Source organism: Cygnus atratus, chromosome 1, assembly GCF_013377495.2.
Source record: "Cygnus atratus isolate AKBS03 ecotype Queensland, Australia chromosome 1, CAtr_DNAZoo_HiC_assembly, whole genome shotgun sequence".
Taxonomy (NCBI): Eukaryota; Metazoa; Chordata; class Aves; order Anseriformes; family Anatidae; genus Cygnus; species Cygnus atratus.
Window position 1 is genome coordinate 110,643,841 of NC_066362.1, and position 22,104 is coordinate 110,665,944.

The following is a 22,104-nucleotide window of genomic DNA, read 5'->3' on the forward strand; positions in this document are numbered from 1 at the left end:
TATTAATTCCTTCTTCAAAGCCATGTCACTAGGCAACAGAATCATGTTTCAGCTTATAGCAAGACTGTGTCAGCATTTGGAACAAACTATGTTTTGTACTTAGGTTTTATTTTTGTATGCTAAATTTGATGCTCATGGAGAGCTTCTGTTCTTATCTGCAGACAGTTTGCAAGGGACATTCAATAGATTTAAAAGACTGCAAATAGGAAAAAATTGAAAGATCATACGTTTTCACTTAGATCACTAATAATGGCAAACCATTGCCATGGGGTATAAGAAAAAGCCTTTGAAAGTTGTGTCACAAGATGAGTTCTCCAAGGACAGATTTCCCTGCATGTGGAAGAAGTAGATAGTTAAGGATTTTCTCACATGGTTTGTCTGTGAATCAAGTGGCGTACGTTGTTTCTCATTTGCTCAGCATCTGTATGAAGTACATATTTTCTGCCAGCAGTTCATGTTGCTGGCATGTTGTAAAGTGGTAGGTTTACAAGTGAGCTGGGATGCTTCAAGTCTTGCCATGTATTTGATGCAGTTAGAGTGTTTGGTATTTCCATTCTGAGGACTCCCCTGTAGGATTCAGTTGCACAAAATTGCTATTTTAATGTTCTAGCACATGTTCTAAAGCCCCACTGAGTAAATTAAAAGGCGGATTATACTGTATAAAGCAGATGACAGCTTCATATTGCATTGATCTGGAAGCCAAATCCTTCATCAATTGCAAAGTTACTCTTGAATTCAGGGACTTGGATATAGTAGTAAAAATTTGCCAAGTTTGCCAAATATTTTACCAAATGGACCTCCCACAGTGAGGCTTCTACCAAAAAATAGCTGTTGTAAAATGACTGTACAGTCACTTTGATCCAATGTACTGTTTCCCCAATTGTTTTATTTCAACCACAGTCATTCTTTAAGTGGGAGGTTTCACTGACTTCACAGGGACAACTCCTGTGTTAAAGTCTGAATCACCCATGAAAGGCCTGTAGAAGACCAGACTTTGTGTAGCAAAAAAAGATAACATTACTTTTGACAGGTTTCATTTTACTGTTTCAGTCATCCTACAATTTTATCGTGGAGATCAAATTTTCCAACAGTCATGTCCTTGTAGAATTTGTGGCTCACTAACAATATGGTCTCCAGTGAAAACAATATTTTATTTATCCTGTGAGAACAATAGCAGCTTGAACTTTCAGAGATGATGGAAAATTAATGGAACAGATTTAAACATCTTAACCTTTACTCACTGTGAAAAAGGTATCCATCAGTTCTTGATTTAAGTCAACAGGCTTGCACATTCACCAACATGGCAAAGTGCGATTTAAGATGACATTTGTTCTTGCCACAGCTAGGCTTTGGGTCAGTAGATAGAAAATCTCCTCTGCCCTGCAAATTGTTTCATTAGTTAACTCCTTAGGTATATGGATCTTTTTCTTAAATCAGGTTTTCTTTTTCTGTTAATTCACACAGAGATCACAGAAGAGATTTTTTGCAGTAGTCTGTTTTGCTTGTTCATTATATTCTCTTTCAACATTTAATTTCACAGCAACTGAATGCAGGGTTCATTGTAAAAATAGCTATTCTTATCACTAAACAAGAGTATATTTTATTTGTATTAGTTACAGTTTTGTGTGACCATGGACACCCGAAGCAACTGTGTAGCAACAGGGAAAATTTGGGGTTAGTATTTGATTTTCCCACTTAGGAAACTGTTTTTCGTTAAGCTGCTTAAACAACACAGCTGTCTGATTATTGATTTTAGGTGAGCTGAGTTCAGTTGTTAAGTAAGTTGGTATTCACCTTGCACACATTGCTTTTTTTTTCCTCAATGTACTGCTTCTGTGTGTTTATGGTCTTCCTTTTGGAACAGAGTAGTGCAGTGGAAACTAGAAGAATCTCTCTAAAAAAGGAGTTTTTTAAATCCTTAGCTCCTTTAGTTGATAAGTTTTCTGTATGGATGATGGTTTTTTTGTTACAGAAACCCATGTCTTTCATAGCTGAGAGTCTAAAAGGTAGCGTCGACTGACACGCTACTTTCTTGTGATTCCCTTTTGAAAGCCTATCAGACACTAACCACTGCACGTGTGGCCACGTATCCCATGCTTTTGGAGCAGAAATGAAGTGTCACTTTTTATGAGCATTCAGAAGTCCATCACTTAAAATCCAGGAATACGTGGGTCATCTGGTGACTTATATTTCTTCTGTGAAGTACAGATTAATTGCAAACAGTCAATCAAGTCAGTACTGGGAAGTTTCCGCACCTCAGCTAGATGTTACCACTGCCAGGAGCAGAGAGGCAGTGTTGTCAAGCCGAGGTCTGTGTAAATTCTTAAGAACAGCAAGCAATCATCTGCCCACGTCTGTAGTTCTGAGCTTACTTATGGCTTTATGAAGTGAAATGACCTTATTTCATTTTCTCTGGCCAGTTGTGTAAGCAGCACCTGTATACCTGATTTTAGCCAGGGCCCACTCAAAGCATGGCATTCTCTAAACAAGACACTAAGCTGTTTTTGTTCATGTCAAAGCAAATGAAAGAAGCAGAGGTCTTGTAGTTCATACCTGAAGCACTCTGTGTTTCTGTTCATTACTGAACTCAATACACTAAAGGAAGTTTAAAGGGAGATTTTTTCTCATGGTACTCGTCTGTCATTTGTCAAAAGAGCAAACTTTGCCCCAAAGTTACACCATGGAAACAAAATTCCATCAAGTGCAGGTCACTGGCTAATCAGATTAGTGCTGTCCTTGAGTTCGTTGTAAATGAGGCCCTCACATTCCCTCACATAATGAAGCATTGGAGGGATAATTCACAGTGTCCTTTGTTCACGAAGCTACTTGGTTCAGCATGAAAAGCTGCTTCAGATGCCATGGGTCCAAAAATCGATTCATTATCTTCATGTTTGTTTCCTGGGGGATTAATTTATCTGTCCTACAGCTGCATGGCTATCTGAAAAAGACCCAGTCTTCCTCACACCATCTAACAGCTCAGGTGAGCAAAGGTGCTGTTAAAAATCCCTACTGCATCACCTGGGACCGGCTGGTGAGGGAACCTCCCTGGAGGGCTCTGACTCTGTTGTGCTTTGTATTGCTTCACAGACCTCATTTACTTTGTCTTTTGACAAGGGGAAAAAAAAGATTAAAGTTTTTAAGGAGCCGTTGGCTGATTTGGGGGCTGAGGGTGTTGGCAGTCGGTTTGGAGAGGGATTGCTTTGCACTGAGAAGCATGCTCTGAGCCCGTGGGATGCATGCGGCTCCTAACAGGGCAGCACTGGGAAGAGAGGAACTCAAATGGCAGAACAATGGGGCGATTGTTTCACATAACAGGGGTCTGCGCCCAAGACGTGTTGACGTGTGGGCTTTCAGGGTACGCAGGGAGCAGTCCTAACATTGGCTTCCAGGAGATTTATGAACTTGGATGTAGTTTCTTCCTGCTGTTTCCACAATATTGCTGTCATAGGAAAATAACAAAAATGTTGGGAAAGATTTAAAGTGAAGTACCTCACATAAATCAGCTATTTGTGAAGAGGGAGCTTAGAAAAAAAAATGAGCTCGTGCCTAGCTGAACTGGTAAATACATAATCATAACTCTCTCTCTTCCAAATATAAACTTCTCAACACTAGGCCTGCACTGAAACAGATATCCTCTCAGGGCCTTCTCTGGCTGATGTTTGATGGTTGCAGGATGGTGAACACAGAGGTTACCCAAGCTGCCTAGAGTCAACACCTATCACGTCTAACCTTGATTTATTTGATGAGAAACCCTCCCTTCCTCTCCTGCTGCTCTGCTCTGGCACATCAGCCCATCCAGCCTGTCCCTTGTTGCGGGTGGGCTTGGAGACCTGAGAATGCTTGGGTGGACAACCAGGCAAACATGAAGAAGTCTTGAAGAAAAGAATTTTATTCTTAAAGGCAGCGGTGCTTTGTCTGCGCGGAGGCTCTGTCTGTGAGAGGAGCAGTGCATTTTATATGCCTAATGAGCAAGGCAGTTCTGGCAAAACTTTTATACATGAGACAAGACTCCATTTAATCTAAAACACCGTTGTTAAATCCAAAGACTTGAAGTGGGGTTAAATTTTTCAGTTCTCAGAAACCCTACCAAGCTGCAGGCAAGGCATAGTGGTGGTCCTGTGCTGCTACTGCCCAAGGTCTCCATGCAAGGTCTCCAAGGTCTGGAAACAAGTAGATGAGACACTCTCAGGAGAGTCTGGGAGGGAAGCTGCAGCTCTACTGCAGAATGAGGTGGAAAAAAGCCTCTAAGATGCCATCCATATGAGTTGGAGAAAACTGCTGGAAACCATCATTTGTGTCTTTTGTTTGCCATTGACTTTGTTCAGGGTGCACTCAGCATCTCACTGGACTGTATCATTCTGGTTTTGGTTTTCCCAGAATTAGGTTTCTTTGTCTTTTGTTTAGAGAATGATAGAGGACATAGTTAACTCTTTATTGTTTTGTAGCTGATAAACTAAATCTAACCTTGATAATTTAAGGAGTAAAGACCAGAAATAGTTAACATAGAGTTTATTTTCAGCTCAGATATTCACTTCTTGTGAGTCTTTTAGCAAATCACTTGATGTCATTGTTCATAACCATATAAGAAGCACATTACTTACAAATATTGGAAAATTACTTTTGAGGCTTTTCATAAGAAAATCCCAAGGTGTCGTGGAATGTCATTGAAAGTTGAAGCTATGGTATTTGAAAACAGAATAAAGTCCATTAATTTTACTGTACCCTTTTAATTTTGCTAAAATCTCCTGCAACTGATTGTAGTTTGGATGGAAATCATAAGGGAATTTCTCGCCATGTCAATGGGAGCAGAAAACCCAATTCTCCATGTCTTCCCTCCCAGCTCTGCATCCCTTCCCTCCCCTCCACTCACTCCCAGTCACTCTCTTTCTACTCTAAACAGAGTATGAGTGATTTGCCTCTAATCTCACTCCAGTCTCCTGTCCTCAAACAAAAATTTTGACTAGCATGCTCAGAAACTTCAAACAAGCTCTGAAACAAAAATTTCTTTTTCTCCTCTCCTTATGACTTTATAAATCTTCGTTTAATTTAGTTACTAATCTCTTACCAGGCTTTCCTTTTTCTCAAGAACATTTGAGCATACTAGAAGGAAAAGGTTGATTTTTAGTATATTCTGTGGTCAGGCTACACAGCATAACATCTCATACCGTGTTAAGTCATATGACATAGCTCTTGTTTTTTCTTGATTTCTTCACAGCGGCCATAAATTTTCTACGATCTCTGCTAGAGCCAGATCCTGCAAAGAGACCAAATATCCAGCAGGCACTTGCAAATCGGTGGCTTAATGAGAATTACCCTGGGAGAGCACCACCTAATGTAACATATCCAAACAGGTACTGTGTGAAAGAGCAGAGAAAACCTGCCAGTGTGTACATTCGTTAAAATGTGAACAACTCTAGTGCTGCAGTTTCGTTCCTTGTGTGACAGTGTCCCACTGCATTTTCTGGGATTGCTTTTTTGACTCAATCCTTAATTTTTTTTTCAGATTGGCCATTAAATATGTGTTTCCTGAAATGACCAAAACCAAACCTTAAATTAGAAGCTGGCATATGATGCATTTGTGGGGTAGTCTGGGGTACATATCAGGTGATTAATTGGCTGCAGACCTTAGAGTAGATGTGCGTGAAGATATTTTGTTGGTTCTGATCTTGTTTGTCAGTAGACCCATGCTACTTTTCCAGTAGAGGCTATACCTATTTGTGATACATATGTGAGGTTCTGTGGATTAGGTAAATGTGCAAACAGTGGTGAGAAAAGTCAGAGTTAAATGATCTTCATTTGTTGGTTGTTGATCTTGAATACCTGTGCAATGCTAAATGCATGACTACATGCAAACAGGTAGCAAATCTCATGGTTAGTCAAATATCAGTCTAAGGAAAAACAAACAAACAAACAGGAAGAAAGAAAAATACTTCTGGTCCACTTTGGTTAGGAATAATCTTGCTTGATTTTCAACATCCCCCAGCATAGAGTTCACATGACTAAGTCAACATGGGCTCTCATTACAGTCAATGGAGAAAAATAAGCGCACATTTTACAGAATGATTCATCTGACTTCTTTTTGATTCTGTAGTAGGATGACATTGTGCCCAGGAGATCTGAATTTCTCTCCCATGAATGTAAATAGAGCCTCAGGCAACTCACTTAGAAATGTATGTCTATATTTGATCAGATAAAACTTCCTTCCTGCATCAAAGCCCTTCAGCACACACAATCTATTACCTGCAGAGGATTCATTGTAGTAGTTACTAGCTCTCAGACAAAGATCCAAAGTAGTACTGAGGCAAAGACAGCAACTTAAAGCTTGATTTTGGTGCTTAGAATCTGACAGTGCCCCAAAATTTCAGTCATAACTCACTAAGAGGCAAGTCCCTAAGAGAAGAGCCTAACTTCCACTCCACAGTTTACTCAAGTGCCAGGTACCTGATGTAGAATACACCTAGGGGCAAGACAACCTCTCTTTGTGTGAATGCCTGAACCATTGTCCTCTACCCAATATGATTTCATGGTCATCAACTAGGCTATCTCTTTGTGTTGGTGCCCTGACAGACTCAGTGCCTAGGCAAGCTCAGACCATGCATACAGACAGCCTTGAGCATTCACTTGAGGCCACAGAACTGCCTCCCCATCTGTCTTCCTCTCTGGTCACCTGCTAGCCAGGTGAATAGAACATGTTTCAGAGCTGTAGGTCCAAACCTTGTGGGGTTGAGAGGTACCTACAGTGCCAGTCTCTTAGTGCTGAAGCGCTTGATACTGCTGACAACTGGGCTCAGGAGATCAAACTGGGTCCCAAAATTCAGGACAGCCTTCAGGAATTTTTGGAGACCTTTCCTTTCAATGTTGCTGTCTTATAGGTCACAGTCCTGTCTGCTACCTGAGTCCCCTCTATATGTATAGGGAACTGAGGTGCCCTCATTCAGCAGTAGGCATTTCCCTTCCTGAGTTAGCATTCTAAGTATAGCATTGTGGAGAATCACTGTGACTATGCATTTCTTTGGCCTGAGGAGAATAATGTCTCTCACTCTCAGAATATGGCTGGATAGTTGTTGAGCAGCTTGGATGCTTGTTTTCCAACGGGTGCCATCACTAGAGCCATCCACTGAAACAATTGTGAGGCTGGCTGCCTGCAATCCTCAGGCCTACGTGGACAGAGTATAAAAATGGCCCATAAGAATGATTGTTTTGCAGGGAATAAGATAGAGAACAGACAGACTCATTATCTTAACATTACTGCCTGAAATTTAAGGGCAATTGAGTTAATTTGAGTAGTGTGCTGTACAACAAAAGGAAATCTGAGTTTCCATGGTGCTTTGGACTGTACCGAAGTGCACTGTACATATGAACACTGTATGGTAAAGAAAGGGAAAACAAGTGTAAACTGAATGAGTCGTTAAGCTAATGAAATCACTGTCATAATGAGCCTAATCAATCTGCTAAACGTGGCATCTGTTAAGTGAATGTAAGTGTAACTGAGAGCTGTATGGGTGATTTAATTCTCTTGCTGCGTGTCTTATCTGCAGAAGAGGAAAAAAAGAAATATGGTTTAAATGTGATTTCAGAATTCTTTTGAGTTTCTAGGTACATTTTCATGCCTTGGTTTCTGAGTTCTTAGCTTGAAGTTATCAGCCCTTAGACAGGCTGTGGTGGAGGTGTCACTTTAGAGCTTGATCTCTGGTGCAATTAGGTCGGAGACTTACGAGAGAGGCCAACCTCTATTAGGAAGAATAGCTGTGCAGTTCTGTTTATGGAGTGCCCATTAATCATTCCCTCCTAACGACAGACAAATGAAATGTAAGAATGGAATAAAATGCAATATTGAACTAGAGAGAGAGCACGTTTGCTCATGCATATATGTGGATATAGTGATGACCATAATTCTTTCCTATTATAAGCACTTTTAAAGGGAGTGTCAATGTGAAGAGGTACCCTTTGCTATTAAATAAATCAGCTACATTTTTTTTCTCATTGCATAGTTTTTCTTATTTTTTCTATTTGAAAATAAGAGAAAAATAGCTACTTCTTTCAGAACACAGGTTTTATGATGAAGTCAGTGAAGTTGTAAAGGATAAAAGCTATGATTCTTTCTTTCCCTTCATTTTTTTATAATATTTTTTATTTTTAATTTAATTAAAATTTAATTAGTTTAATTAGTTTATACCTAAAGCTTGACCTACCTAGAATTTATAGAGCCTTACTAAAGCCTTATTGGGCTTATTGCTGCAAAGTTTGAAATATTTAAAGACCTGACTTGCCTCCTTTGAGTTTGCCTCCAAAAGTACTGCTAGAGTCAGCTTCAATAGAGTTTCTTTAAGTTTCTGTTAGTGTGCAAACATGGGTAAGATATTATCTGTTCTGAAAAATCAACTACCAAATATTCTAGGAATCACTTTCTCTCTTAATCATGCTTTTTATAGCACAAACAAGAAACTGTGTTCTGTTCTTGCAGTCCTCTTCTACCATTTTAAGGTAACCACCTTTGTTTCCAAGGCAGCAACACTATAGGAAAGGGGAGAACATGAAGATAAGGTAGAAGAACAGCAGAAAATGCATTTTCAGGCAAATATTTTCTCAGGCTTTTTATGACCTTGTTTTTGTTAAAGAGGCAAACAAATATTTCCCATTTTGCTGGGCACTTCGAGTAGAAATTGCTTGAATTCTTTTTGCTGTCCAAATGCCCTAATGTGCAATGGCCAAGATAAGTTTTGATTATGAACTTAAAAAAAAACAACACCCAAACTTTTTTTTTAACTGCAGAATGAATGTTCATTAGCATGCTGAATAAAGGAAAACAGTTATTTAAGATTTTCCATATTTTGTTTTTCATCTTGTTTAAGTCCTTATGTCAGACCCAGACTGCTCTCTGGGCATTCCTCACATCACAGGTGTACAGGACAATGGTATAGGAGAGCAGGGGTGAGAAAGGATGAGAATTATCCTTTCGAAGGGGGAAAGCAGGTTGTAAAAAGGCTCATAACCTAAGCTTCCCTTAGTTGCCTTAGCCAAATATTAGGCTTGATATTGGGAGCAAAGAATATCCTTTAGAAAGCAGACAGAATCCAGCATTTCTTTGGAGATGGGTGGAAGTTGACAGGTACATCTGGGAATCTGGCCAGCATATTTAGATGTCTAAACAGGAGGAAAGTTTTTTGGAAAAATTGTTTTTAACTTACACTGTGAAAGTGCTTTGCTATTTCCACAGCCTGCTGTACTGCATTTCTCACCTTGGCTAAGTCTATTATGGACTTTACAGAAAAGCACATCCATAAACTCATGTTGTCTTTCTGCTTCTAACCAATATGAGTATAGCAGGAGTTTTACCATTTTGGGAGCTGCTGTAATAACCCTCCCTGTGTGTCACCTTTCTCTGGGGCGAAATGCTCTAGCCACCTAGTACATAAATATTGTGCAAAAGGTGAGGGGTGAAGCTGAACACTGTGGTGTCTTTAAAAGAGTCATTTCAGAAAGGAAAATGTAGCCATCTAAGTTGGATTTTACATCTTTTCCTTCAAAACCAGGTGGATGATCTTGACGGTCTTCACTGGTCAGATCTAGGGTGACAAACTGAGACATCCAGGGCATCGCGGTGCCATTTCATTTCATGGTAGGATGTGAGGCCACTGTGGCTTGGTTTGTTCAGCTATCACAGTGTGCACATGGTTCCCAAGTAGTCTGCCTTTCTCCTCACAGCCATGTTACTGAGCTTTTCAGGTCCCTTCTCTGCCACTGCTAACAAGGCTCTGTCACTGGGAGGACAGTACGAGCAATGTGCTTCACCTCTCTTTCTGCAGAATCCACCTGGAGGACCTCAGTCAAAGTGTGCTGCTCCATATGACTGAGAAGCTCGGCTACAAGAACAGCGATGTCATCAACACTGTGCTCTCAAACAGGGCAAGTCACACGCTTGCCATCTACTTTCTGCTTAATAAGAAGCTGGAGCGCTATTTGGCAAGCCTTAGGGTAAGTGCTGCTTGGTGTTGATTCTTTGGACAAGCAGGTGAGAGGGTAAAAAAGTGCTTAAAGTTTCCCTGCTCTCTTGCATTTGATCTCAAGGTATTGCCTCGATTTTTATTCCTTCATACTAAAAGCATTATTTCCAAAGATAATTCCCCCAGCTGCTGAGGTAATTGCTTATAGGCTTGATGTCCCATGATTTCGTGCTTTTGAAGATCTTTCCGTAGAAAACTAATGATACAGTTGCCACCCCAAGGTAGGATGTTGTGCAGGCTGTGCCTAGTGTGGTATGCAGTCTGGCCCGCTTGACTTTGCAAGCATTCTCCCAGGTCATTTTTTCTCTTCTTTAGTGCTGCTCTCCTTAAAATCCAGTGACAGGGCTAGTACTGCACAACTGCCCAGCTCATGCAACTGGGAGCCCATTTGTGCACAGGCCCTGGAGGGGACATCCCTGAGAGCCACCAGGCTGCAGTGTGCTCCCTCCCTCTGCAGCAGGAGTGCTCTGTGTGTGGCTGAAAGGGAGCTGTCACCTTGCCACACCACCCTTTCTTGTACGTCTGAGGGAGCTGAGCTCCCTAGCCACATTGTGCATGGCACTTGCTCAAGTGTTAGGATGGGACAAGAGCACCAAGGCAAGCTGCAGCCATGGCTATCTCTCCACACAGCTATCTGTGGTCTGGCGAGGAGTCTTAAACAGTTAAGAGTCTGTAGGCTCCTGCATGACTTGTGTAGTCAGTAGGGTGGGCTGTATTCTGTTTGAGCAACCTGGTGGAAGGGGTTGGAATTAGATGATCTTTAAGGTCCCTTCCAACCCAAACCATTCTGTGAATCTGTGTTTGGAGTTTTCTTTTTGACATGTTTGTTTCTTTGAGAAATTATCCCCAGCAGCACCTTAGTTTTTCTCTTCTCAGTTCTTTTAGCAAGCATGTTTTAATGATGATGCCGTCAATATTTAAAATGTAATGGACCAAATTCACCACATCCATAAGTTGATGAGACTACTGAATGCCAAATGTGGATATGGTCCATTAAGCAGTAGCTAAACATTAGCTTTCTCTAATTATCTTATATACTTTAATTTTCCATGCTTCTCTCTCCACAGAAGTCTGAAGGCCAGGACAACATTTGCCACAAGAACCAGCTATACCAGATAGAAAAGTACAAGGCAAATAAAGACTCCTATGAGGTAAAGCTCATTAAAGCTTCTTAAGGTACTTTGAAAGCAGGCTGAATTTGAGGATCCCCAGCTGTTGGGATTAAGACAATGAGTTTCTGGAGCTGTGAAGAAAAAAAGAGATCTGTGATCTTGCCTGCACAGGGCAATTCTCTCAAGTTCTTTTTGAAGGAACAAATAGCAGACCCTTAGGGGGAAGTTTAAAGACAACTTTCAGCTTTCATGAGGAAACTAAATGCTCTGTTTAGCAGAATAACACAAACATCTTCAGGGGGCTCCTTAGTTTCATTATGAGTTGCAAGTTGCTGAAGAAGACTATAACAGCATTGCCTTGAGTCTAAAGATGTTGGTGGTGTAGGGCAGAGAGCTGTGTGACTGCCAGGGTTCCCTCTCCCCAGCGACTTGCCACAGATCTGCATAGCAGAGTGCAATGTCCTGACTTGACTACTAGAAAACATAAAACTGTATTAGTACAAAACTCTGTCTGGGTGAAAATTTTGCTTCTCAGCGGAACTGATGCAGAACTAGCCCACTGTGTTGTGACACACTTCCCTTGGCCAGAGAAAAGATTTAACCAGATTACCTTTCACTCTGTCTGTCTCCAGTCTTTTTGCCTGCAATAGAGGAGGTAATTTATATTAGAGGAATACATAACAGATATTAGGAAGCTTCTTCTGTGTGGATTTTTCTTCTTTGGCTGTTTCTTTGCCGAGCACTAAAATTACAAGGGTTGTGTGCATTGTGCAAGTCCTATCTAACAACAGAAATAGCAGTATTCCTGAAGAGTTTACCTGTTTCAAAAGCTACTTGTCAATGTTGGATTGATGATCTAATTGCAGGGACAGATTTGTATTATGGCTGGGTTTGTTTATTTTAAAGACTGCTTGCAAATTTCATAGAAAAGCTGAATTGCAAGCCAGATGGATATATCAGGGCAAAGTACTTCTCATTCTTTCCTTACATAAATCAGAACCACCTCACTTAACGTCTGTCAGCAGTGGGTAGACTAGATAAATCTCGTATTTCAAAACACTGTGGCAGTTTACTTGCATGGCTGGCTCACTGTGTCTGCATCCACACCACATGCAGGCAATTCTGCAGCGAGGCTTGTCTGGGCACCTGCACGTAGCCAGGAGAGAAATGCATGCTCTGTTTTCATGCTCTTCCTGAAATCCCCATGCTCCTGGAAGGGAGCTGATGTTTGGCTTCTGTAAGGATCATTGAAAACTAATGATGGTGTGACTGTATGACCCCAGTTTTGTTTGTATGCACAGTGAGGAATAAAGACTCCCTCCAAAGCCTCTCCTGCATTCAGAGTTAGTCCCAGTGTAGCTATTTAAGGGATGAGGGGGTGTCCTTTCTTTCCTGAAATAGTTACCTTGAAGCAATCGCAGTGCAGACACTGTGATAATAATACAGTATAATATCTTTCAACATGGGCATAGCTGAATATAAAGCATGTTTATATCTCTTTAGCTGTGTTTACATGGGGGGATTGTATCACACTTACTGTACCAGGACGGTTAAAACAGCACGCTTGGGTGAACACAGACCCTGAGATGCTCCTGCCACTTGTAACTGTGGGAGACGTTTCTTCTAAAATGCCTTCAGGGGGACGGGAACCCAGCCATGGAAGTGTCTGGATCGCGCTGCTGGGATCAGTGGGTGCCTTTGGGACTCAGAGATGCAGAATTCATAAGCTCAGAGAAATCTGTGGGCTGTAGTTAGGGTTCCCTTACCATCCCCTGTTTCCAGACTGGAACTGGGAGGTACTGGTCCCTGGGCAGATAATGCAAAGGAAGCATCGCTGTGTGTTGCCATGGAAATGCCATGGAGAGAGGTGGTAGGGTTCAGCAGAAGCAGCTGACTGAATTTCTCCCACCTCACTCCCGCCATGTGAAATGAGGACTTTCCCTCGGGCTGGGGGCTGCCTGCCAGCAGGGGCAGGCAGCACGGCACGTGTGCAGCAGACGTGCCCAGACCCTCTTTTCCCTTCGGTTTCCTAAATTCACATGGTAGCATTGGCGTGCTGGGGTGGAGGGTGAGGAGACTTGCTGTCAGGGCTAAGCAGACGCGTGTTTTTGCAGGCTGGCTTCACTTGAGCACTCAGGGCACTTGGGCAGTGTAGGATAATGGAAGGAGACAGCAGTCTGTCTGTCTGTCTGTCTGCCTCTTTTTTGTTGCAGAGGGCTCAGGTGATGAGCAGTCATCCCTACAGCAAAACCAGGGGACCAGTACTGGGGCTATCTGCTTCCCTCCAAGTAGCTGGTGGGCTCAGGCTGGAGGAATTTGTAATTATAAGAACTTGTGTCATTGTCCTATCACAATATTAGGCAAGGCCAAGGCAAATACCCATTATCTTCCTTCCAAGTTCGTTGCCAGGACTAGGATAGATTTTAGGGTCGAGGTCAGGACAGGAAATAGCAGAGGCTGATGTAATGCCGAACCTATTCAAGTATAACATACCGGCACAACTCTTTCATTGTGCAACAGCATGCCATTGCACGGCTGCGTATAGCACGGTGAGGACTGAACTTTTATAACTCCCCTGAAGGAACACTTCCTTTCCTTTTTAAAATATAATAGCATGCAGCACCTTGGGAGTTTAGGATTTTGGCCGTTTCCCCTCCCACCGCTATCATCAAAGAGAAGCAGTCTTGGTAAATTTTAAAAATAAGGCTATTTACAACATTCATCCAGGGTAAAGTAATTCATTGCTAATGCCGGATGTATGAATTTGCTTTTTCATCGGCGCTTTAATTGTACGGTACAACTGTGTTACCACTGCTTATAAAACATTACAGCAGTGTGAAAGCAAAGCCAGGGGCACGTGGCACGTGTTTGAGAGGAGAGCAGTGAGGAGTTCTGGCTTGGCTCTCGCAACATTAGGCTAAGATGCTTGCAGCGCTGCAATGTCCTGCATTCTGACAGATGCTGCAGCAGCCAAAATGCAAATTCTTTCCTCGCCTATCCAAAATAGCAAAAAGCCCTTAAACAATCGTGATTGGCTCATGTAGACTTTAAATAGTCACCACTTGGTCTCATCCTCACAAGTACCTTTAAAAAAAAGGTAGTTGGTAGAACCCAGTCTCTGCTGAACTTGGCAGCAGAGTTTTACAGCCTTGAAAGCAAAAAAATAGTTTGGTGGGCTCAGAATTAAATGCACAGCTCCCACTGACTTTATTGTCATAGTCTGTTATTCACACAGCATTATTGTTATTACTGCTATTGTTGTTATTACTGTTGTTATTATTTCATTGTCATCAATAGTGACTGTGCTCGCCAAGATAGCGTCTGGGACTGATCAGACATTGCATTGTTCCAGGCATAGCACAAGCAGGGAGGAATAAATGCTCCGTACCTGACATGGCTACAGCCTCTAATGGCAAGGGGGACAACATCAGGTGAACAAGGAGGTATAACGCAAGGAAAGCAATGACAGCTCCAGAAAGTGTTGGTTTCTTTCTGTGGAAGAGTTAGCCAGCTTTAGATGGCTAAAGGAAAATAAACTGGAGGGAATAAGGGATGTGTGGAGAGAAGGCTGGGGAAAAAAATGGGTGTGTGGCAGTACACGGAGGGGAGGAAGACAGGGAGGAGCTCCCAGAGGGTCCCTGGTTCTCTCTCCCCCCCAGTTACTTCACAGCTTCTGTAATAAAACTAAAGTCTTAGTTTGTCATTTCCTGAAGCTCTTCCTTCTGACTCTGTAATTTCCGAAAATTCAAAGATCAATGAGCCCAGCAGTGCCCAGACACCATCTACGCAGTGCCCAGTTCTGTCTGATGTGGCAGTGATCATAATGTGTGCTGCCTAGTTATTTTCCTCTTATGTGTCTTAACATGTTTCCAGAGTTGTTTAGTGGACGAAACAAACAAACAAACAAACTGTCTTGTACATCCTTACTTCCCTCTCTCACATTTATGCACATTACTTTGCATCACACAGATGCCCCACTAAAGAAACAGCCCCAAAGCAACCAAAACAAAAGCCCCACTTCTTTGAGATTCACATCTAAAACAAAAAAACCACACAAGTTTGTTCAAGAAAAGTGGGAATTTCTTGAAGTCTTTGAGTGATAGCAAAATACAAGCCATGAATCGGATGCCTGAGGTTTAGAAGTAAAATAGTACCCTTGGCTGCCTCTGAAATCACTGGCCAATAAGGAGCATTATGCAGCTTACAGAACCTAGTGATTCCTGTTGTAGAGATACAGTGCATTTTTACTGTAAAGCAACTCTTCAAAAGCTGGAGCCTGGTATTGTTTTCTCTCTGTCATCACTGGGCATCAAAATTATGTTTTCGGATGTCCATGTTTGCAATCCCAACTTCATTGCTGCATTACAGCATAACGCACACGTAAAATCAGAGCCTGTGGATGCACAGCAAAGGCCATGTTCCTCAAGATCTTGCCCAGAGAGGAGATGAGTGACTCAGAGAGTTTAAAATTCTTTAAAGCTGTGCAGCTTACCTTTGGAAATATCAGAGGAAGTGCAATAAACAGGAATCAAAGACCTTTTTCTGTGTTTAAATGGGCAGGCATATTTCAGATCTGAAAGAGCACAAATCTGCATCTACTTGGTTGAACGAGGTCTCCTAGGACAAATGACGTCTGAACAGAAAGCTGTCCTTTTTCCTTAATTTTCTGAAAGCACCTTTTCCTCTGTGGGTCAGCACAGATGGGGACCCTGACACCGTGTCAAATGGGTCAGAGGAAAATGTGATGTGGAAGATGCAGTTATTTTGAGTAACCTGTACAAGTTCCTTGTAAAGATATTGTTTTCAATCTGACTTCAGTAACTGGTGTGCTTATAACTCTGGGGGGTTTAGGACATTTAAACTTCCTTAAGTAAACCAAATTGTTCTTGTTTGTTTTACAACCTAAAGGACAAAAAACTCAAAGAGCAAGAAAAGAAAGGGGAGATTCTTCACCGTCAGCTCCCAAAGAAAGCTGAGAAAAGTCCAGTTTCATATAGACAGCCTTCTTCCTGTCTTATCTCACAGATACAGAACACCAAGGCTCTGCTGAGGGACCGAAAAGTTACCAAGGCTGGAGGTGCAGAGAAAGGTCAGTGAGAGAAATACCAGCGTGTCTCTGTGCGCTTGTGCCTTCCCGTGAATGTGCTTGCATGGGTCTGCCTGTACCAATACGAGTGTCTTACGTGGCATATGGTTGTTAGTAAATATTCGTGTGCTTGGATTTGCTGCCTGCTCTGGAGGTGGTGATGTGAACGGGGATGGAATAATGTAGTCAAACTTTGAACAAAACATCCTGAGGAAACCATGACAATGTTCAGCAGTCATGAATCTTCACTTTTACTTCTGTTTTTATGTGACAGAATTTCCACTGCGTTTAAAAAAAATAAATAAAAAAATCTTTTCCTATTTTTATGTGCTTATACAAAATCATCTGTACTTCACATTGGCACTTTGAAAGCATCAACACCCACCCCAGATCAGTGTTGGGCTGCTCACTGACAAACCAAAGCTGATAGGGAAGTTTCTTTCTGCCAACAAATGCATTTTGCTCAGAGAGGAAGGAATAAGGGGCAGCACAGAAAGAAATTGCTGACCCTGAGGAGAGTGCTGGTACCCGTGGCCTCCTTTGAGAACTGATGGCAGCAGCTGATGGTGGAGGGAAGAGAGATGGGCAGCCAAGAGGAAAAGCAGCAGGGACTGCCGACCATTGTGTATTTCAAACAGTGAAAGGAGGAGGAAAAGCATTAACAGGAAAAGATGAGACAGACGTAGGAGAGAAAGCATTAATAATGCAGGGGAGGAGGCAGCCTGGGGAGTGCTGGGTGGGACCTGCTCTGAGGATGGCAGGACAAAGGAGGAGGGGAAAAGTGCAGCCAGCAGGGAAAGTGGGGCTGAAGGAGTGCATATGTGGGCAGGACGTAGAGGGGAGCAGGAAGGTGACGTAGCTGGCTGTTGAACAAGAGAGGGTAACTAAAGACCAGCACGGAGAAATACAGTGACTTAAAATGTTGATTGTGGTGTCAAGTGGTTATTTAGACCCTTGGCTTAGGGTGTTTTCATGGCCTTTCTCATAACTTCATAACTTACCACTTGATGCTTTCAACGTAAAGTGTCAAAATGGTGTTCATTTGGCAGCATGGGCACCTCTGCTGTAAGGCAGCAGCAATCTGTAGAGCTGGTCACAAATAGGACATAATTTTTTGAAAAAATAATTTTAAAAAAAAAGGTAAAAAAAAATCTATTTTTCAGAATTTGTCACTACTTTTGGGAGGGAGGCACAGCAGGCAGTAAGCAGCTGATATTTTTTCCTCTCTAGGCTTCTCCTTGCTTTTTTGAACTGAAACCTGAAAATCACCCAGATCTCAACTAAAGCATTTCTTTGCTTATGGAGACTGTGTTTTGATGCTTGTTAAATCAAGCGGTCAAATAATTTGGACCAGTTTTGGAAAGAGACTAGTCAGATTAAACCCGGCCTGCTTTTCCCAAGCTACTCTCAATGCACATGATTTCATCCCATACACCCATTGACGTCTCAACCTCTGCCAAGACCATCCCTTTCAAAAGACATACATGTGAGATTTGTGGCTATTACCCGAGGGCTGCAGACCTCAGTAATTTTTTATCCCTTGTTCTCTCAGTGTGAGGGTGGGAGAAGTCATGGACAGTGATGAACTGCCAGTCTGCTATTCTTTCCATTAGGGGGAATCTAGCAAAGCAGACTCCTTGGCTAGCTTTTCCTAAACACAGCGAAATGTTTTTTTGTGTGTTTTTTTGTGTTTTTTTTTTTCTTGCAACTAGCTTGGCGTGAGTGCCAACATTCTGTAGAAACTGAGTAGATCTTCTCCATGGGCTGTTTTGTATTATTGGGCCAAATCCTGAAAAGATTGTTCCATTTATATTCGGTCCTTGCTTGGGGAAGATTCTCGCTGAAGTCAGTGCAGCAAATCTGTTCCAACTGTAACAGCCTGAGTCTGGCCAATGCAGTTACTCCGTATTTACATGTGGGAAACCAAGAACAGATTTTCTTCCAAAATGCAAGTAGAGACATTAGAAATTAACTCACTGTTGTTCCCTATGTCTGTAGGTATGTCAGTGAATACAGTATGCAGACCCAGCTAAAATCATGCAAAGGAGAAATGTGAGATTTCTCAGACATTGCCTTAGAGGATATAATTATTACAAACAGCTGAAGACATCAGTGGTTTTCTTTTTCATGTCCTTGTCTTACTCACTTCAAGCGCCCTTCCTGCATTTGAGGAAAGTGGCAGATAAATTACCCATGAAACAACAGCGTCAGTATCTAATAAGGATCAGGTTCTTTGGTGCCAAGTTGAATGTATCCCTAAGGCCGTTTGTTTTAGCTGGTGCATTTGTCATGCAAATTTGTTAAAGGTGATGTCTGATGCTATCTGCCATCAGGCAGAGAAGGCAGTGCCATTGATTGCCATTTGCTCTTCTGGTTCCTTTTCTGGTTGCTTTGTAGACTCCACAGGCGGGTTAAGCCCTTTCCACGAGCCCGTGGTTACCAAGACGGGCTGCGTCACGTCCAGCTCCCTGGAGTACTTGGAGGTCCAGCCACCGCTGCCCAGGACCCCGCGGCTCCTGAAGAGGCAGGATTCCCCGCAGCAGGAGCCAGCCCGGGCCGGGAGCCGAGCCAAGGACTCTCCTCTCATCCTGAATATTGTTCACTCGTTCGAGTCCGTCGATAGAGAAGACCAAACAGACCAGGTTTCCCCCTCCCACCAGTACAAGATTTTAGGCTCGCCCATGAATTTCCCTTACAAAAGCTCAAGTGAAAGGACACTCTCCCCGCTTTTTCAGCCAGGAAGTACGTCCCCCGCCCACCCCACCCAAGTCTCTTTCACGTATGAGGAAAAAGCATATCCCGCGAAGGAAGAAGCTGTGTCCCCTACTCAGCTGTTTTCCAACAACCCCTTGGGCAGCCCTAACTGTGTTAAAAGCAGGGGCAGGTTCCCCATGATGGGGATCGGACAGATGCTGCGGAAGAGGAACCAGACGATGCAGTCGGCGAGTGACAAGCCGCTGGAAGCACGGATGCCTCAGCTGCAGCAGATGAGCCCCACGCAGATCACCTTCAATGCTGCAGACACTGTCAGCGGCCAGTGTTAATCTGGCAGGCCAGGATTTGTACTGCTGTTGTCTGGGACCTAGCCTTTTTAATTGTTAAAAAGAGGGGAAAGCCACAGGCATGTTACCGTCGCTACGTAATACACTACAGTTGTCCAGCGTAGAAAATCTGCTTGTAAGGAAGGGGTTGTCCTACGTAATAAAGATGAAAGAAGAGGGCTCTGCTTGTGCTGTTAGGAAATATTAGCATTTGGCATCTGACTGTACAGTAAAACATGTCTTGGAAGAGCCATGTCAGTCTGTGCTTTCACTGCTGTGATCTAGTATTGCAGTAAGTAGGCTGGAAGAACGGTGAGCATTAACAGTTTGATTCATCAAGGTAATCGGTGTGGTGCCATGAGTGCTGGTCCCATCAGAACTGGTGGTAAGACTGTCCATGCTCCACCTGCCTGTGCCACACTGTATGTTGTGCTCTTACAGGCATTGCTCACGTGGCTCGACAAGTGGAAAAACTCGAGATGCTGTTTCCAAAATCAACTTGCTAAAAAGCACTGCCAAGAAGATAAAGTTGGTAGAAGCTTGAATAAAGACATGGGTGACTAAACATTTAGAAAAAGGGGGAATATTGAAAGTCAAAGCAGCTCTTAGTTAATTACATAAAGTAGCTAATAATGAAATCATTTTTTTCTAAGGAAAATGATTTAATGATGTCATTCAGAAGAAACACGATTATTTAAAAACAAGGTACATCACATGGTGATTTACCACACAGAAGGCCCGTTCATTTCATGTAATGGTTTTGCAAGTGGATGCTTTAGGCAGTAATCCCAACTGCAACACGCTGTGTTTAAACAACCCAGTCACCTCCAATTTTTGTAGCTGTACTAGCTCCACTCCTGTGTGCAGGATTGTATTAGCCCCTGTTACAGCAACAGAGCACTGGACATACCTGAAGGCTTTTCTGAGAGACTGCAGTGAATTAAAGAGACTAATAAAGCACACGTGAATCTGTACCAATGCCGTTTTATACTGCAAGATTGGTAATGCAGTGGTTACCAAAAATTTGGTATCGTTATGAGCTGTGAAGATTAAGTTTCTTAAAAGGCAACATGTTCTGCATACTGGTCTTGTTTTTCTAAGTAAATGATACATTTGAGAGGTTGGCAACATTTTTTGGTTCTGTTTTTGTGTTCTCACCATTTCCTATAAACTAGAAGGTTTAGCCAAAGACTATGCTTTTATTTCGTCTGTACTGTGCTTGCATATGTGTTTGTGTATATGGGAAATCTCAGCAAAGCTTGTACTAATCTGGTCCCCCCCTGGGTACCCCACTGCTGCCCACCCACCTCTCACCATTCCACAAACGAGGCAGCAGAAGCATTGCCCTCTTATTGGGGTCTTTACTGGAATATAGGGATTTTGCATCAGTAGGAACCCACGCCCTATTTTTATCAGTGTTACTGCAAATGATTACGGAGCCCCGCTGCTTTGGTTTCTGTACAAATATGAAGAGATTCCCTTGTTTGAAAAGCTTTCCTTCCAGTTTCGTGAGGTGCAAAAGGACTGGGGGAGGAGGGTCACCAGAGGTGGTGAAAGGGTCCCCAGCAGAGCCCATAGCTGAGTGCATATTCCTCATTTTCAGTGTAGCTTAGGCTAAACACCAAAATCTGCAGGGAAAAAAAAAAAAAAAAAAGGCATCAGTTCAAATACTAACAGCACAGATAATTGGACTGTTCAGTACTGTTCAGTATTTTGAGGGCTTGCTAGAAAAAACAGCAGAGCATGAATGCTCATCCCTGCAGATGGGACCTTCACCTTGGTTTCAAAGCAGCCTGTCGGGTTGTATGGGGTAGTCTGCATGCTTCCTACTGTACTCTTAAGGGTAGTGAGGACATACGCCTCTGTGGTAGTTAAGGCAGCTCTAAAATTATATACATAGAAATCCTAACTTATTAAGAAAGCCCTGAAATACTTTTGCTTGTCTCGAGATTGAAAGTTGCTATCTTCTATTTGTACAGAACATCCGTATATCCCAGGGGTCCATTTCCGCTCTTCCTTTTGTTTAAAAACATCAAACCATTTTCTTTTCTTTCACACTAAGAACATGTTTGTGCTGCAAAGCTAGTGAGCAGGGACAACTGAAACACCGTCGTGTGTGTGCATCTTGTGTACCTGATGGCAGATACTGACTTGAATTACAAACTCAGGTTTATTTGGAACCCAATAAAAGGTTGGGGGAGGCAGGAAAGAGACGTATTTTTTGTGAAAACCCAGTAAATATATGTAAGAATCAGAATGAAAACAGAAATGTTAAATCTTTTATTATATTTATAGAGAATATATGAGTACTACACTGCTAAAACATAAACATGTATCCAGCTTAGACAGTAGCTATGTACAGTCAAACTGCAGTGACCATGTAAGGGACTTATTGAAATACAGTAGTGGAAATTCCAGGGGAAAAAATGTATTTGTTATCATTATTAAATATATGTACTTTTTGAACAAGATTGCCATGGAGTGCTGACTTTGTTTGTGAGGTCACTATATAGCAAGGAACATGTAAGTACAAAGCAACCAGCAAAACACCAAGGTGACAAGAGGATTACCAGTGACTTTACCTTCTCCTGTCAAAGGCTGTTCCTTTGCAAGGGCTGCTGATTTGCCTATAAACCCTGAGTGAGCTAAAAGGTGGGTGGTTAGTACAGGGTGGGATTTCCCTAGTGTAACATTAGCCCTCTTCAGGTTGCACATCTCATCTGTGTTCATTATCCAAGTTGTTTGTCACCAGTGAAGGCTGATAGGAAACTCCAACTCTCCTTACCTTAAAATAGAGATTTGAAATAGGGGAATGAATTGCTCCCCAACAGTGCCTAGCTGTTTGAGTTACAAGAAAGGGA

General features: G+C 42.3%; 1 protein-coding gene across 2 annotated transcripts in view; it reads left to right on the top strand.

The window, feature by feature from the left end:
- The window catches only part of HUNK (hormonally up-regulated Neu-associated kinase), a 56,843-nt gene extending 35,120 nt beyond the window's left edge, over positions 1-21,723 (top strand). The window contains exons 6-10 of one of the 2 annotated variants that reach the window (XM_035545794.2): positions 5,216-5,351; positions 9,807-9,975; positions 11,072-11,155; positions 16,025-16,205; positions 18,600-21,625. In XM_035545794.2, the coding sequence (XP_035401687.1) occupies positions 5,216-5,351; positions 9,807-9,975; positions 11,072-11,155; positions 16,025-16,205; positions 18,600-19,246 (1,217 nt within the window). In that variant the 3' untranslated portion in view covers positions 19,247-21,625. Of the gene's footprint in view, positions 1-5,215; positions 5,352-9,806; positions 9,976-11,071; positions 11,156-16,024; positions 16,206-18,599 lie in introns of both variants that reach the window. The other variant, XM_035545795.1, reaches the window with a different exon arrangement.
- The last annotated feature ends 381 nt before the right edge of the window (positions 21,724-22,104 follow it).